Source organism: Cyprinus carpio, chromosome B8 (assembly GCF_018340385.1).
Source record: "Cyprinus carpio isolate SPL01 chromosome B8, ASM1834038v1, whole genome shotgun sequence".
Classification (NCBI taxonomy): Eukaryota; Metazoa; Chordata; class Actinopteri; order Cypriniformes; family Cyprinidae; genus Cyprinus; species Cyprinus carpio.
In genome coordinates, this window is record NC_056604.1 from 17,786,710 (window position 1) to 17,804,564 (window position 17,855).

Below are 17,855 nucleotides of genomic sequence, written 5' to 3' on the forward strand. Positions count from 1 at the left end.
CCCTTTTCTTTTGATACCCCACATTTCGCCCACACAAGCTTTCATTCATATCCCAGACACACCACAATTATACCAAAAGACCAGCACAACCAACAACAATAGAACAACACAAAGAGACAAGATCATAATCAACATTATGTTTTTAACTGAAAGAGAGAGGCTGATGCATCTTTAATGTTCACAATAACTCTGAATCCTGTGAGATTTCAGAACATCTTAGTTTGTCACTAAATGTGTTTCACAATCATAATCAATATTATGTTTTTCATCAATGATGTATTTTTTGAGGAACATGCTGGCTTGGAGGGTCACCTTGCTGTTATCAAAGACATTGCATCACTTATAAACTGTTGTACAGGATAAACACAAAAATGTTTCTAAACCAAAAAAATAAATAAAAAATTACTGAAAATACAGCTGTTAAATTATACAGTATAAGATATTTTTTTCCACAGACATTATTTTACTAATAAATCTAAAACCTCGAATATATATATATATATATATATATATATATATATATATATATATATATATATATATATATATATATATAAAATAAATAAGTAAAAGAAAAAGAAAAAAGAAAAATAAATAAAATGTGAGAATATCATGGCTCAAAAATGGTAATTATTTTCCAGGTTTATGACTACAAACATTTGATTTTAAAGTCAAAGACATATACCGCCACCTATATTTAAAGTTTTTCATATTGTAGAATGTATAAGAGACAAGTAAACCAATGAAAGTAAAGTGTAAAGTCCATTTCCATTTAATGATTTATAAAAAAAAAAAAGGAAGAAGTTACATATAGCTTGCTCAATTTTCAGTCCCTGTGAGCCAGGAGTTTTTGCTCTCTTTATGATTCAGACATTCAGACAAGTTACATCAGTGCTATTTTGCATTAGTGTTTCAAAAGGAAGCCCACTGCACTGCCAAACATGTGAGCAGCGATAGCACAGCAAGACTTTTGGTCACACAGCCACTTATGCAGGGTGCAGGTGGGATGACTTTAAGATCAGGAAGTGTCCCTTTATATGAAGATGCATTGTTCTGGAAATACAAATGGAAAAGTGTGTCAGGTAAATGCAGCTGTGGTCAGAACAGAAGCAGATATTTTGGAGGTGTGGGCACTTACAAGTGAGTTCACAACTGTGATGAACTGGTCGATACTCTTCAGTGTTTGTTGGTATTCACTGATAGTCGTGTCATTCCAAGTCTTGGTAAACATTATATTGAGCCAAGAACTGCAAAATGATCAAATAAAAGACACATTTAATCATTAGGGCACATTTTAAAAGCTAAATGTATTAAAAATAAGGGTTTTCAATTAGATTACTCGATATCTGTTGCTCCCATCGCGGATTGTAAAGACGTTAAATCAGGGAAGCTCGCACAGCCGCTCAGATTCATAGCTGGATAGTAGAAGATGAAGGCCAAACACATCTCATCTGTAGTTGAGAACCCACCCTGAGGGCAGAAAAAGGGAGTTTTACACATCCATAATCTTTCTCATCTATTTTAATGAGTAGATAAATAGAGCACTATATGAATGATGTATTTCGGTTCTGTTTCTGAAGTCAATTTTGAATGGATTTTTGGTTCAATGCCTGAAATAAGGTCTGGCTGAAGTTATATTCTACAATATAAAATACATCAGTAATGCTTTTTATTTTATTTATTTTTTTTAAAAGCTTTCACTTGTCTTGAAAAAGGCAGCACTCATACACATATCAAGAACATATGAAAACATCCTTGCATCCACTAGGCTCTGAACACTTTTAATAATGAGAATCAGTGAAATTTAAAGACACATGCCATTAAAGAAAAACCAATATGAGCTTCTATGTAAATGCAAACCAACCCATGTGAGTGTGTCTCGGTTTTCAGTATTATAGGTGCACTCCACCAGCAATTTGTCATCCTGAAAGACCGAAAAGTTTCTTTATTTTACTTATTGCCAATAATTACATACTAAAATATAGAATATTACAGTATATAAATGTGTCATTTTGTGTTGTGCAGTGGATATATTTGATATTTATGCTTGAAATCCCTGTAAACTTAACAGCACTTACCAACTTCACTGTCTTAGTTTTACCTAAGTTTGTCACTTCCTGATATTCAAAATCATAGTTTTCATCCGCAACTAGAAGATCGATCTGTTCTCCCCCTCTGAAGAGAATAAGAATAAAAAAATAAATAAAACCAATTAATTGCAGTAACTTTAGGTCATGAACCACTGAAGAAAGAAATGCACACAGGTTATATTAAGTGAACTATTTCTTTAGGTTAAAAACGTCTACCTGAAGAGTCCGACTCGCACCTTCCGCCCAGCCAAGTGTGTGTGCAGCATCGCAGAGAACACCTGAAGATCATGTGGTGTCTCCAGCACCTGTAGAGCACAGAACACAACTGATCGTGCTGAATCTGATCATGAGAATGTGAGTACATAAACATACTGTACATACATACCTTTGGAATATTAGCAGTGTCACACATGCTATACGTGAGGAAGGATTTGGCTTTGGGTGGGATGGCATACCCAGGGGCCACCGCAAGCCCTGTCATCAGAACAGCTGCATCGTGCAGACGGAGTTCAGATGTGTAGTAGAACCGCAGACCTGAGTTATCAACTCGACCTGTGCACAGAAGAAAGAATTGTTTTATCACGTCAAAATCTGAAATATTCATAAAAGGGTGGTATTTCACATTGTAAATGACTGACTGACCTGCACTTTTATTGGGGTTGTTGTAATGCACTTCAAGCCTGTAGAAAAAATCTCCAACATTTCCGCCAATTGGAAGTCCTGCCACCTCAGGAAATTCAAAAGCCTTGAAAAAATATAACTGAATTAAAAAGCTAATTTTAAAGTTTTACATATAAATACTTTTTCAAAAGGCCCAAAAGCAGAAAATGAATCATCCTCTTTCAGTAAATCAATACAGAAAACTGTTCTGTAGGGGTCATCGGATGTCCATTTTCAAGTTGATATGATTCTTTAGGGTCTTAGTGAAAAGTATATAACATACTTTGGTTATAATTTCTCAAAAGTAGTGTAAAACAATAAAATTTTTGCTCTGTTTACACCAAGCCATTTCAGTGCATGTTCCTTTAAATGCTAATGAGCTCTGGTGACCCCGCCCCTCTCTTCTGAGGGGTGACGAGCCGTTCTCATGAGACTGTTTACTTTAGCCACGGAACTTGCTAACTAGCACCTTATTAGGAAAGGTGATTTGCAAAGATTCATTAACCGTATACTCACTTCTTCTGGAGGTGAGGCTGGATCACGAATGATTAGTGTGAACATAAACACATTAAGGCAGTCCTGGGGTGCATTCCCTTCAAAAACAAACGTAACCCACTGCTTCTTCAGCGGCTCAGATGTCGGAAGTAAATGACGACTGCTATGTTCATTATTACATTCAACAACAGAACATCTCAATCACTTAGGAGGAAAGACATTCTTGTCTACTCCTTCTCTGGTGTCAAAACAATGGCAGACTGATGACAGTTCACTCAGGACAGGTCTAAGGTAAAATGCTGGTGTCAGTCAAAAATTGTGGAAGGGGCCTAGGTCTGTGTGACATCACACAGCCAAGAAGCTGAGAACGGCTTGATTTGAGAAAGGGGATATTATTTATAGGGATAAAAAAAAAAAAAAACACTGAGTGGACTTTTATCATTATAGGGTGGATGTGTACAAACATTGACAACACACATTTATGTTCAAACAACACGTAAAAGTGAATTTTGCATCCGATGACCCCTTTAAGAACCAAACTGATCCGATTCCTGATTTTAAACGATGTGGTCATAGCGGTTAACGATTTCTTCAAGTAATTCATGACTTATTATTATTATAAAATGATAAAATTATTTTTCACATAAAAATGATTTAAACCTTAGTCAAAGGTGAGACTAACCCCTCCACCGACTCCCCACACAGCCACGACCTCCATGCACTCCCCATCCACTCCAGTATAACATTCCGCCTCAAGCGGCTCCGTCACAGTCGGAGGGCAGCGGTACAGCAGCAGATGATGCACAAGGTCAAAGTTTTCGATCACTGGCTCAATCTGGAAATAATGAAAGAAAGTCAGAGATGAAGATGATTGACAGATCATTGGATAGATAATGTGTGTGTTAAGTTCATAAACTCACGCGGTAAATGTGCTGTTTGGGACCAAACCTGGCTTTCATGATCTTGCAGTGATAGTAGGTTTGCTTGGCTGGTACAGTGAACTGAAATGATTGTAAATGTAAGCAACATGTAAAGTGAAAGTACACGTTTACTAGCACTTCGAAAAGGTTTTCTTCTTTCCTTAATTGAGAGAAATCATTTAAGAACGATAATCTTTGTAAACTACTAGGTTATTCAAAGTAGGCTATGAAACAGTAAGAATTTCAACAACTTTTCTTCAACAAGGAAACAATAAATTGACCAAAGTATGAAACATTTATTCAAATAAATGCTGTTCTTTTGAACTTACTATTCATCAAAAATATCCTAATGCAATAATTCAGCTTTGTCATCATATGAAGAAATATCAAGTGATAAAAAACAAAATAATAATACAATAATTAATCCTTGTCATCATATGAACACTGAGACTGGAATAATGGGCTGATGAAAATTCAGCTTGCTTCACCTGAATATATTACATTTTCAAATATGTTCAAATAGTTTTTAAATGCTGTTCATGAAATGTCAGAAACAAAAATTGGTTTTACAGACAGAACAGCAAAACAACAAAGTAAAAATCTTTCTTACATTGACCATTGTTATGTCAAAAAAGCTGCTGTTTGGAGGGTTGACGTGAGGCATGTACTTCAACAGGTTCAACTCCTTTGTGCCTCTTCGGTTACTGTGGTACGTGATGTCATCAGTCTGTCCGTACGCATAGATCAGCTTCATGGCGAGATCCTGATCATGCAATTAAAATCACTTTTACTTGATCATTTACATGAAATGAGAAGCTCTTTGGCAACATGCACACTGCAGCTAAATGCCACTGATAAATAAATATATATATATATATATATATATATATATATAATATATATATATATATATATATATATATATATATATATATATATATATATATATATATTTTTTTTTTTTTAATTTTTTTTAGCTATTTGATCTAGAATTTCAGTTTTAAAAGACAGTCGATGTTTTCAGTTTAGGGAGTGTTTCTGAAGTGCAGCTGAGAGCTCCTTGACAAACAAGGTCAACAGTGTGTTACTTAGTTACAGATACTTAGTACGTAGGAGTTCTTAGAAATGCCCTGATCCCAGTGGGCCTAACATTGTGTGGATTCCTTTACATTGCTGGTTTTGTTTTGCAGTGCCATAAGGCATGGGCTGATTACCAGTTTCATGGTGGGCTATATGGCACTTTCAAAAATCAATACAATTTTTACAGAGACGAACATAAAGAGGCAGCAGGCAGAGCAGCTCTGTTCACTATGCGTGAAATACTACTGGAAGAAAATGCTAAATATTTAATTGGGGGTGGAGGTTTGTATTATTATATTTATATGTATCTCTGAAGAGAACTGACCATAGATCTGTACATATGTACATAGAATAACAACGTCCAGTAAATGGAAATTTGCACTACAAACCAGTGTGTTCATAATTATAATTGGCAAAATACCAATTGTGCAAAATCAAAGCAGCAAATCGAGTGCTTTTGTATAGCTAAAAATAGCTGAATGCGGATGAGACAGAAGCCACTCTTAAGGTCCTTGCACACTGAGTCCAAAATGTTACATTTTTCAAATTTTTTGCGTTTTTTGTACTTTTCGTTTTCGTTATCCCTTCCTATCAAAATGCTTGCTACAGGTGCGAAAATGCAGAAAATTTAACCTGGTCCAATATATTTTGTATTTATTTTATTTGTATGACGGATGAAAGTTTCTGGGGCCTCCGAAACTTTCGTCTGTCATAAAAAAAATTTAATCAGTTTCGATTTTCTGCATTTTCGCATCCACAGCAAGCATTTTGATAGGAAAAGATGACGAATATGGAAAAGAAAAGAAAAAACGCAAACGAAAATTTCGGAATCAGTGTGCAAGGACCTTGAAGTGTACAATGGCCTTTCCGGAAAGAAAAAGGTTTACATCTGTAACCCAGGAAATGCTAAACGCCATTGCACCATAAGCGCCACCCACTGGCAGAGAGTGAATTTGCGTTCTCATTTAGACTGATGTTTCTGTTTCTTGTACATATTGGAGCATAATTTTACAAAGCTAAATGAAAAAAGCTTTTACAAAGCTATGAAAGTTTTTTTCTTTCTGTTTTTGCTTAAATTTTAAAAATTATAGAATCTAATTTAAATAAAAAAAACTTATTCTATATGTGCATAAACACTAAAATAACAATAATCGATTTTATACCATTTGATATTATTATTAGCAAATATGTTTCATATGTCATATGTCAAAATCTCATACTGGTTCCACCGTCATTGTTTTCTGAATAAAACTGCAGAGTACATCTAACAAACAATGAATGGGGATGGATACATGCTGGTGTTGAATTACTTTTACTTTGTAAAGAATAGTTAAAAGAAAAATGGTTAAACAGCCTCACAGTGATGGGTAGATCATCTTTATCACAGGAATCGATAGACCTTTGAAACTTCATGACTGTTTTCCCATCAGACTCAGTCAGAGACAGAAGTTTGTAGTTCTGTTGCTGGTCAACCACAGGCATTGAATTCCCCCCAGCATGACGGTCCTGAATACCAAAAAAACAGGAAAGAGAAATGTAGCATGTATGCATGCGTAGCAACAGGTGTTTTTGTAATGCTGTAGTTACAGTTTTAGTTGCAGTTTCCAATCTGGGCTATCAGTTTAACACTTTGACTCTCGAGATCTTACATTAATATCAGGTTAATGTTACCAGCATCTGCATATGTTAGAATATCTAGTAAAAAAAAATCCAGTTTATTGGTCTAATAATAATAATAATAATAAAAAAAATTACATTCACAATGGTGTTTTAGGAAGCCAAACAAATTTGAATATAATAACATCAACAACAATTTTATATTATATGACAGTAATAGTAAAACTATTTTACTGTAAAATAAATGAAAATTAATATTTCATAGGTATATCATTTTTGCTTTAAACTACTCTTTTTGCCATTGTTTCATATCGTCATGTGACCACGATGATATCAAGACCAAGTGATAATTGATAAACTGTCATGATACCACGATATTGATAATACCGTTGGGCCCACATCCCTATTAATTAAATGTGACTCAGGTACGTGCACAGACATTTTGAGGAGCAGGGGCTCAAGTGGAAAAAAGGGCACTTCTCATATTTATTTTAATTTTCTTTCCAAACAAAACATTATAAATATATTAGGGGTGTGTGATACTGACAAAATATTTCAATCAATATTTTCTAGGATTTTATTGATAACGATAATTAGAGGATATTTTGTTGAGTGTTATTGTGCTGATATCTTAAGGGCTACCATGGACAGCTGACTCCTAAAGTTTTTCATATTCTGTGTGGTGATCAGTTCACAGCAGTGATAGAAATTAATCTTTTCCAATCAGTTTAAATTGATTTTTACCTTTTATTGGCATTTTTACCTTTATAAAGCCATTTATTCTTAAAGTGTGCATCATCTTTTCAGTCAAATTCTTAAACTGAATCAGTCAATTAGAATAAAAAATCATTTGGGCTTTTACCAAGGAAGTGAAATCAGTATTGACAAAATGAATCTTTGCAATGCAGAGAAAACACAGAAGCTGCATTAGAAGGGACATTTAGATGCACTGTTTAATGCGGGACATAAATGTACAGTATTTATCCTGCAGTTACAAATGCATACTGTTTTGATATTTTAAACATAAAACTTTGAATACTGATGTCTGAAATTATATATACATATATATATATATATATATATATATATATATAATATAAATATATATAATGAAATAAAAAATTAAAATGCCTTAATTCGCAAAATTGTTTTTACGCTCGCTTGAGGTGGTTTTTGAAAAAGGGTTAATGCGAATAATGGGAGATGGAAATGCATTTACTGTTAATAGTGAGTCATTGCAACTGAACCGAATAATTTAAACAGTTGATTCATTTAGGAACAAAACAGCGTCATGTTCATCAGAGATGCAAATTGGAATTATATTTGTTGGCAAAATAGAGCAAAAACAGTCAATATTGTGTCTAAAATATAAGTGTCTTAATATTAAATTCTTGATCATGGAACTGCTTTATAAAATGAATATCACATTTGTAATAATGCTGCTTTTTGGTGAAAGATCTTCGCATGACACTGATTAACTATATACAGGTGCTGGACATATAATTAGAATATCATCAAAAAGTTGATTTATTTAACTAATTACATTAAAAAAGTGAAACTTGTATATTATATTCATTCATTACACACAGACTGATATTTTTCAAATGTTTATTTCTTTTAATTTTGATGATTATAACTGACAGCTAAGAAAATTCCCAAATTCAGTATCTTAGAAAATTAGAATATTGTGAAAAGGTTCAATATTGAAGACACCTGGTGCCACACTCTAATCAGTTAATTAAATCAAAACACCTGCAAAGCCTTTAAATGGTCTCTCAGTCTAGTTCTGTAGGCTACACAATCATGGGGAAGACTGCTGAATTGACAGTTGTCCAAAAGACGACCACTGACACCTTGCACAAGGAGGGCAAGACACAAAAGGTCGTTGCAAAGAGCACAGAGCTCTGTGTCCAAACACATTAATAGAGAGGCGAAGGGAAGTGGGTAGAAAAAAGTGTACAAGCAATAGGGATAACCACACCCTGGAGAGGATTGTGAAACAAAACCAATTCAAAAATGTGGGGGAGATTCAAAAAGAGTGGACTGCAGCTGGAGTCAGTGCTTCAAGAACCACTAAGCAAAGACGTATGCAAAACATGGGTTTCAGCTGTCGAATTCCTTGTGTCAAGCCACTCTTGAACAACAGACAGCGTCAGAAGCGTCTTGCCTGAGCTAAAGACAAAAAGGACTAGACTGCTGCTGAGTAGTGCAAAGTTATGTTCTCTGATGAAAGTAAATTTTGCATTTCCTTTGGAAATCAGGGTCCCAGAGTCTGGAGGAAGAGAGGAGAGGCACACAATCCACGTTGCTTGAGGTCCAGTGTAAAGTTTCTACAGTCAGTGATGGTTTGGGGTGCCATGTCATCTGCTGGTGTTGGTCCACTGTGTTTTCTGAGGTCCAAGGTCAACGCAGCCATATACCAGGGAAGTTTTAGAGCACTTCATGCTTCCTGCTGCTGACCAACTTTATGGAGATGCAGATTTCATTTTCCAACAGGATTTGGCACCAGGGCCAAAGCTTCCAGTACCTGGTTTAAGGACCATGGTATTCCTGTTCTTAATTGGCCAGCAAACTCGCCTAACCTTAACCCCATAGAAAATCTATGGGGTATTGTGAAGAGGAAGATACGATATGCCAGACCCCAGAATGCAGAAGAGCTGAAGGCCACTATCAGAGCAACTTAGACTCTCTTAACACCTGAGCAGTGCCACAGACTGATCGACTCCATGTCATGCCGCATTGCTGCAGTAATTCAGGCAAAAGGAGCCCCAACTAAGTATTGAGTGCTGTACATGCTCATACTTTTTATGTTCATACTTTTCAGTTGGCCAAGAGTTCTAAAAATCCTTTCTTTGTATTGGTCTTAAGTAATATTCTAATTTTCTGAGATACTGATTTTGGGATTTTCCTTAGCTGTCAGTTATAATCATCAAAATTAAAAGAAATAAACATTTGAAATATATTAGTCTGTGTGTAATGAATGAATATAATATACAAGTTTCACTTTTTGATTGGAATTAGTGAAATAAATCAACTTTTTGATGATATTCTAATTATATGACCAGCACCTGTATATTTCTGCCCCCATATCTTGAATTTTGTGATCAAATGCATTTTAATAAACTCAATCATGCAGTGAAAGAACGCGCACTGGTGTAACCTCTTAGACTTCCTATTGCTTTAGCTAACTTACGCGGTAGCTCTAGCAAGACAAATTAACTATATTTGGCTTTTGTCTTTTGGATAATTAGCACAGGCTTAGTCTTTTGCTCACCACCACTCACCTCCACACCAAGACAAACACAACTGGAAAGATATATATATATATATACAGACCTGATATTTTGATTATTATACATATACATATATACCTATACATATACATACATATACATTACATATACATACATATACATATACATATACAGTATATATACATATACATATATATATATATATATATATATATATAGACATATATATATATATATACCGACCTGATATTTTGATTATTTGCATTTGCAGTCCCTAAGTGACTTATTGTCAGTTATCAGTCTTGATGATGTGAAAGACTAGGAGACCCAAATAAAAAAAAAATACAAAATTTTAAATATAAATAAAAATCAAGAACATAAAGAACAAAATATCATATAGAATACAAAACAATATTAAATGAGTTGTAAGATCACTGTGACGGTTATCAGTCTTTACCGTAAAGTAACTGCCATCGGGTCCAACTCCTCCAATGACAACATCGGCTCCAGTCATTCCTCCTTTGGGGCTGAAGCCAAAACCGACCCAGCCGTTGGTGTTGATCGTGAGCTCGAACAAGATGGTACCCTTGATCTCATCAAATCCCCACTTCAGCCGCACCTTGTGCTCAGAGTCCAGGTGTTCAGAGAAAGGCAGAAGAGGGTCTTCCTGAGCCCAGGACCACTGGACTGAAAGCAAGAGCAGGACAAGAGATAATGTGACCATGTTTCCTTTTCAAAATCTGTCAGACAGTGTCTTAGTAAGATGTTTGAGAAGGCAGTGGACGTGAAACTGCTCTGTAGTCACTTTAACAGCCCTCTGTAACCCCTCCTCACCTGAGTCTGTTCTCCTCCTCTCACTCTGCTCTGGTGAACCAAAAATTAATCTTTATGAAACAAATATTTATTTTAGAGCTGTAATGAACAGAAAACACAGAATAGTAGAATTTACTACATTTATGACTATGACAGAGATGGATTATTTAATGATGTTACATAAGCTAAAGTAAATAATTATATTTTGCCCTTTCAGTATCTTCACATCAAAGGAGCAGAGGTCAGGACTGGAGTTAATGATTTGTGACCGTAGACCACAAAACCAGTCATAAGGGTCAATTCTTTGACCATTGGTTTATACTGCAAGCTGAATAAATAAGCTTTCAGTTGATGTATGGTTTGTTATGATAGGACGATATTTGGTCGAGATAAAACAGTTTGGAAATCTGGAATCTGAGGGTGCAAATAAATCAAAATATTGAGAAAATCGCTTTTAAAATGATCCAAATGAAGTTCTTACATTGCATATTACTCAAAATTTAAGTTTTAATATATTTACAGTAGGAAATTTACAAAATATCTTCATGGAACATGATCTTTACTTTACCTAATGATTTTTGCATAAAAGAAAAATCTATAATTTTGACCCATACAATGTATTTTTGGCTATTGCTAAAAATATACCTGTGCTACTTATGACTGCTTTTGTGGTCCAGGGTCACATATACAATGAAAACCAAATATTAAAAGGACAAAAGGGTGTGTGTGGGGCGGGTGTGATTTTTCCTGTAGTTGTGAAAGGGAGTCTTCTTGGTTTGCTGATGATTCTTGGTTGCATGTGTGTGAATCATAAAGTAAAAGTTTTCTGCTCATGGCTCTTTATGCATATATCCATTGTTTATGTTAGGAATAATTTACATGGGTCAAAGGTGAGATGTCACCATTTTGGTGTCTGCATCAAATTAGAAATTACATATACAAAAGTCTTTTTAAATATGTAAAAACATCTTAAATAGAAGTAAATTGTCTAATTTCATATTTCAAAAAACTTTTGTGACAATAAAATGTCAAAATATGGGGGAAATAATGTTCTTTGATTTTACCATAAACATATAAAATGCCAAGTTTAAACAATATAGTCCTTTATATTAAAAGAACTATGCTTATTTTAATTTAATTTTAATTAATTAATTTATTTTTTGTATTTAAATAACCAGGGGACTTTTGTCCCAAAAATGCAGTTTGTCTGAGGTCATTCAGTTTCACAGGAATAAGAAGTTATTCTGAAATCATATAAAAACTGAGTCATTTGGCAGTTTGTGATATCATCAAATGGCTCCTGGAAGACCGTGTGGTGCTGCAGAAAAGTGAGTTTTTTGCTCTGAAATGCTTGGTAATTTACCCTTTTGGGGTGGTTTACAAAAACATGTCATTCAGTGAAAAAAACAAACAAACAAACAAAAACTTTTATTGTTAGATTTTATTTATTTATATAAATAGATGTTGTGAATTATTGTGATTAACTTTACTGGACAAGTTCACTGTTTGAAATAGGTCACCATTTAATTGCTTGCAATATAAGCTGAAGTAGATGTTTTGTCGTTCAGGGTAATGGTTTTGTTTAGCATTGACCAATATTTTGAACTTAGTGCATATTAATATTTCAATGCATTGTGGTATTGTTTAATTTGTGTAATTAATTAATTATTAATTACTTTTAAATTATTTTTAAAGTAAAAAATTATTATTAATTTATTATTAATTAATTATAGACGCCTATCAACAGAGGGAGTCATAGTCATTGTAAAACGCCAGAAAGCTAATAAAGTAAATGTGGACCCAGTAGCTTGGGTGGCACACTTAAAGCCGGTTCACTCCAAGAACGAACTATAAAATAACTAACAGTAACTATAGGTTAGTTTCCACACCAATGACCGACGCCACTTACTTCGATTACATGCGCACGGATAATGCGATTATTTCATATACTCATATGTAGTATTCGCCCGCTGTACTAAATACACTCTTTTAACACTCTTTTTTTTATACACTCTTTTAAACTCGTTAAAAAAATTATTGTTTCGTAAACCTCTAATAAACTCCAAAAATTCACCATGATTTTTTCCTGCTCCTCTGGCATCCAATAGGACGAAGCGGTGAGTTCGCGGGAGTGGGGGAGGATAGCTGTGTTTATTTTCTTTTAGCCACAGATGGTTTCAGAGGCTGAGAGGCTGAAGTAGAGACACGCAGAACGACAGTCGGGGATGACGCCGCAGCTTTTGGGAAAGAGTTGCATTTATTGCATGCATAGCCTGGCCACGAGACATAAGCTCTCACGATGTTAATGCACATAGTTATGTTTGCCGTTTTGGTTCTGAGCATCAGACCTGCAGACGGTTTCCCAAATTACAAAGATGACTACATGGACGAGGATCTGGCCACCTTTGACTATTACAAAGACACGGGTGAGTTTGACGAGGGGAACAGGACGCAGCATTGTGAGGAGTGTGTGCCGGAGCTGTGCCCGCTGCCGCTGGGCTGTAGAGCGGGGCTGGTGCGGGACAGCTGCGGCTGCTGCTCTCAGTGCGCCAACCTGGAGGGACAGACCTGTGACCTCGGCCAGAGAAACATCTATTATGGACTGTGCGGAGAGAACCTGGAGTGCAAACTGGACCGATCGGATGGAGCAGACGCAGAGGAGGCAGAAGCTCAGTGTGTGTGTTTGTTCCAGAAACCTCTGTGTGGCTCAGACGGACAGACTTACATGAATATCTGCAAATATAAAGAAGCGGCTTATTCTAATCCTGGACTCAATGTGAGCGACGGGCCGTGCAGGACAGGTATGAATGGCCTACAAGCTTTTTTTTCCAACCAGTATTTATTTAGGTGTTTCTTTATTTCACTTTCTTTCTTAAATACATGGAAATGTTATCCCCCAGCAGTATTTTATCTTTAACAAATGCATACTTTACTAATGTTTTAAAAGTGTTTTTTCCAACATTTATTTATTTGCATGGAGTAAAAGTAGCTATCTCCAGTATTTACTTCTATGGAATAAACATCATTTTTTAAACAAATATTTATTTATTTAATCAGAGAGGTGTCTCAAATGTTTTCCCCTTCTAAGCAGCATTTATTTATTTATTTATAGTGGAATTATGTTCAACATACCTTATGTTATGTTACGTTTTATGTTATGTTATATTAAGTGTTTTTGTCCACACACTATTTAATTTAATTTGATATTGAAATAAATTTTGTCATTCTTTCATTAATACATGGAATAGACATGGTTAAGTAGTGTTTTTCTAAACAGTATTTATTTATATATCAATTAATTTTCATTCTTTAATAAATAGAACATAAATGTTTTCACCCAACATATTTAATTTTTTATGTAATTATTTACATGGAGTATCCCAAGTGTTTTTCAAACTAATATTTATTATTATTATTATTTAATGCATGGAATAAACATTATCTCAAAACTTTTATCTTAAAACAAATATTTATTTATTTGTTTTTCATAATCAGGGATGTCACAAATGTTTTTCTTCCTCTAATCAGCATCTTTATATCATTTTTTACTTGTTTGTTTGTTTTGTTTGTCTCTTTCTTATTTTCTTTCACAAGTGATTTGAAGTGTTATCTCAAGAGTGTTTTTCTCTCTGGGCTGCCAGCACTTGGGAATTTTGGACCTGGCCCCTATAATTTTCCCAGTGACTTTAAAGATGAGATTTATGACCTTTAAACAGCTCTCTAAGTTGGACTGACATGGGAAGTGGTTTCTGAATGTGATCCCTGATATGACTTTTTCCCTTTCTCTCTATTTCTGATAGTCCCCATCATCAAGGTGCCGCCGCATAATCTGGTAAATGTAACGGGCAGCAGTATAGCATTTCTCTGTGAAGTGTTTGCATTTCCCATGGCGCTAGTAGAATGGAGGAAAGATGGAAAAGAGGTCATTTTACCTGGTGATGATCCCCACATATCTGTTCAGGTAAAGTACTTCTAACATAAACTAAATATATAACCTTGATTAGGGCCTCACAGATGTAGATGAGTTTGTTTCTTCATCAGAACTGATTTAGAGAAATTTAGCATCACATAACTTGCATATCAATGGATCCTTTGCTGTGAATGGGTGCCATCAGAATGAGAGTCCAAACAGCTGAAAAAAAGACAAAAAAAAAAAGAAAACCTTCACAATAATCAACAAATAATCCACATGACTCCAGTCCATCAAACATTAAGGCATTTAATTGTTGCTTGGTCAAAAATACAAGTTCATAATCCATAATAACACTTCTTCTTCCTCTGTTGTCCTCCCACATCAAAATCCACTGACATATTTGTTTAGAACTGTTTTGAATTTTGTTTGTTGGATTTGATTTGTTTTGCATATTTCTCTCCTGATTTAGACAAGACGAGTTTTTCACAGGAGAAAGCAATATTATGGATAGAGGACACACATATTTAGCTGGAAGCAAAAATGTCTTGATGGATTTTTTTTATTACAAATAAATGCATCTTATAAGATCTTAACTGATGAACTGGAGTCATGTAGATTACTTGTGGATTATTGTGTTGCTTTTATCAGCTGTTTCATTCTGATGGCACCCATTTACTGCAAGGGATGCATTGTCGAGTGATATAATGCTATTTTTTCCAAATCTTTTGTGATGAAGAAACAAACTCTTGGATACATCTTGGATGGCCTGAGAAAGTACATTTTCATTTTTGCCTATTTTGGCAAATGATACCATGCTGAAATCTATTACACTGAATTACACAGATTTTTCCACAAAGTAAGTGCAAAAAATGTGAATAAAGTCAGCAGATTTTATAGGAATATTCATGTCTAATGGTTTACTGCAGGTGTTTATGGTTTCAAGATTTGGGACGTTGGTTAAAGTTATTAATGAGCTTGTCAAGAATTTGTAGTTTAGTAGATAGGAAAAAGTATGTTAGGATCTACCTCAGCCTTTCCATTTCTTCGTTTTTCCTGTAGTCACGAGGTGGCCCTCAGAAATATGAACTTTCCAGTTGGCTGCAGATCGAAGAGGCCAGTCAGATGGATTCTGGCACATACAGGTGCATCGCTCGAAATGAGCTTGGCCTCGTCTCAGCCACAGCAATTTTAGGAGTCCTGCCACCAGGTAAAAGTTATACCCTGAGCTAATGGCCTACAGTAATATTTCCTGTTCCATTAGCGTTACATACAGTATAATCTGTTTTAAAATCTTTTTAATTTTTTTTTTTTACCCAGATGAGATGTCTACCTATCTGGAACAAAACTTGAATGAAATGATGAGCTATGACCGATTGCAGGACTATGACAGGGATTATTACTAAACTTCAGATCCCACAGAAGAAAAACAATGTCTTTTTACTTTTAGCCATTCGATTTGAGACATGGCAAGAAGACACTCAAGCAATGACTGAAAAAAAGTAAGCCTGTAAAAAAAAACATCGCCCTCCAGAGCTTTTTCTACATCTGGTTAATCAAACATGGAGACGTTGAGGAAGAATCTTAAATAAATTCCCAGTGGCACAGGCCTCTAAAATGGATGAAAAACACACAATGAGAGAATGGGAGTAGTTTGGAAGCTGCTAGAAGCTCTGAAATTCAGTACAGAGAGTAGCTACTGGAGCTGAATGTCTCTTTTGTTTCACATGACAAAACATGAAGAACTGTGAAATTTGAATGTGAGCTGCACGATCATGAAAAATACATTTTTTTTGATAATTTCATATTATAATTGCAGTTCTAAACCTTACTTTTTATGTGTTATAAATATAACATTTTGAATATACTGAAATGGAATGCTATAACTGACCATTTCACAAATAGTTAATTGCAGAAGCTGTAATTGTATTTATAAAAAAGTATAACATTTATACAAAAGCTCAATAAAGAATTCAAATTGAGTAACTTATACATTAGGTACACAACAGTATTAGTTACATTGTCCATCTAAAAAAGTAAAATAAATAAATAAAATAGTTCCAAACAACGCCACAGAAAAATTATTGTTATACATTTCTAAACAACATTTGCTGTCCTGAATGAATCAGCGATTTTTTTTTTTATTTGCTGAATGAATGATTCAATGACTCAATCAATATGCATAGGTCCCTACTATATAGTAGGTGAAAAACAGTGTGTGAGTAATATGTCTGAATTTATAGTATCCATTCACACTTTTCTATCCCATGAAGCCATGGGAGAGGATTTTTGAATAGCACTGAAGCAACACAACTGATGCTGGTAGGTCACAGGACAATAAAAACATGACGAATGTAGTACATCCAGACATTCATACTACACACATTCATGCTATAGAATTTTTCAACAGTCGCAAAGTAATACTTATTCAAAAGGAGTATGCAATTTGAGATGCAACCATAAGTTTAATTCCTGAATGAATCAGTTCAAGACCTTCACTTGCTGGCCCTATCACTAAAATGCATAGTCTTATCTTCTCTGAAAGGCCGCTGTTGTTTGAGAACTTGCTGCTGTCTAATATGTGCTTGACATTTGTGCAAACTCTTGTGCAAAGTTCTTCACAATCCATCCGTTTCTACTCAAAGCAGAATGTGTATCAGCTGCTGAGTTTATGTATGTTTCCACATGTGGCATCCCTCTTTTACCAGCCTTTTCTTTGAGTGTGTGTGTGTGTGTGTGTGTGTGTCAGATCTGGGTGAGGCAGTTGAGCACACAGCTGGCTTTAATATATCTTTATGATCTCCTGTCTTAGGACACAAAAGCAGGGATCCTATTCTTTTGTACATGTGCATACAGGTTGGACTTCTTTTGATGAAAATACAACAAACGCTATCAGGCTACGTATTGATATACAGTAAACATCTCTTAACCAATCAATTTCACCTTTTAGTGGTCAGAGACCTGTACTTAACAGAACGGTCGTGGATAACATGCCCTCTCATGATGTTTTCTGGTG

The 17,855-nt window shown here is 34.9% G+C and overlaps 2 protein-coding genes across 3 annotated transcripts; one reads left to right on the forward strand and one right to left on the reverse strand.

The window, feature by feature from the left end:
- Positions 1-749: 749 nt before the first annotated feature.
- Positions 750-11,093, reverse strand: LOC109092106 (DBH-like monooxygenase protein 2 homolog). Of its 2 annotated transcripts, XM_042729007.1 has the most exons (14): positions 10,951-11,093; positions 10,574-10,803; positions 6,605-6,751; positions 4,776-4,928; positions 4,166-4,246; positions 3,928-4,080; positions 2,733-2,835; positions 2,476-2,642; positions 2,307-2,395; positions 2,079-2,175; positions 1,865-1,924; positions 1,340-1,470; positions 1,139-1,247; positions 750-1,053 (listed from the first exon to the last, which is right to left on the reverse strand). In XM_042729007.1, exons 2-14 carry the CDS (start codon positions 10,628-10,630, stop codon positions 913-915), a joined length of 1,488 nt encoding a protein of 495 aa, XP_042584941.1. In that variant the 5' UTR covers positions 10,631-10,803; positions 10,951-11,093; the 3' UTR covers positions 750-912. The 2 variants fall into 2 exon arrangements, with proteins under 2 accessions (XP_042584941.1, XP_042584940.1); XM_042729006.1 differs by lacking the exon at positions 10,951-11,093 and having other exon boundaries at positions 10,574-10,939.
- A 1,987-nt stretch (positions 11,094-13,080) lies between these two features.
- On the forward strand, positions 13,081-16,908 carry LOC109046997 (kazal-type serine protease inhibitor domain-containing protein 1-like). Its single transcript, XM_042729017.1, has 4 exons — positions 13,081-13,730; positions 14,730-14,890; positions 15,902-16,049; positions 16,160-16,908. The coding sequence occupies exons 1-4, from the start codon at positions 13,229-13,231 to the stop codon at positions 16,243-16,245; spliced, it is 897 nt and encodes a 298-aa protein (XP_042584951.1). The 5' UTR covers positions 13,081-13,228; the 3' UTR covers positions 16,246-16,908.
- Positions 16,909-17,855: the final 947 nt, after the last annotated feature.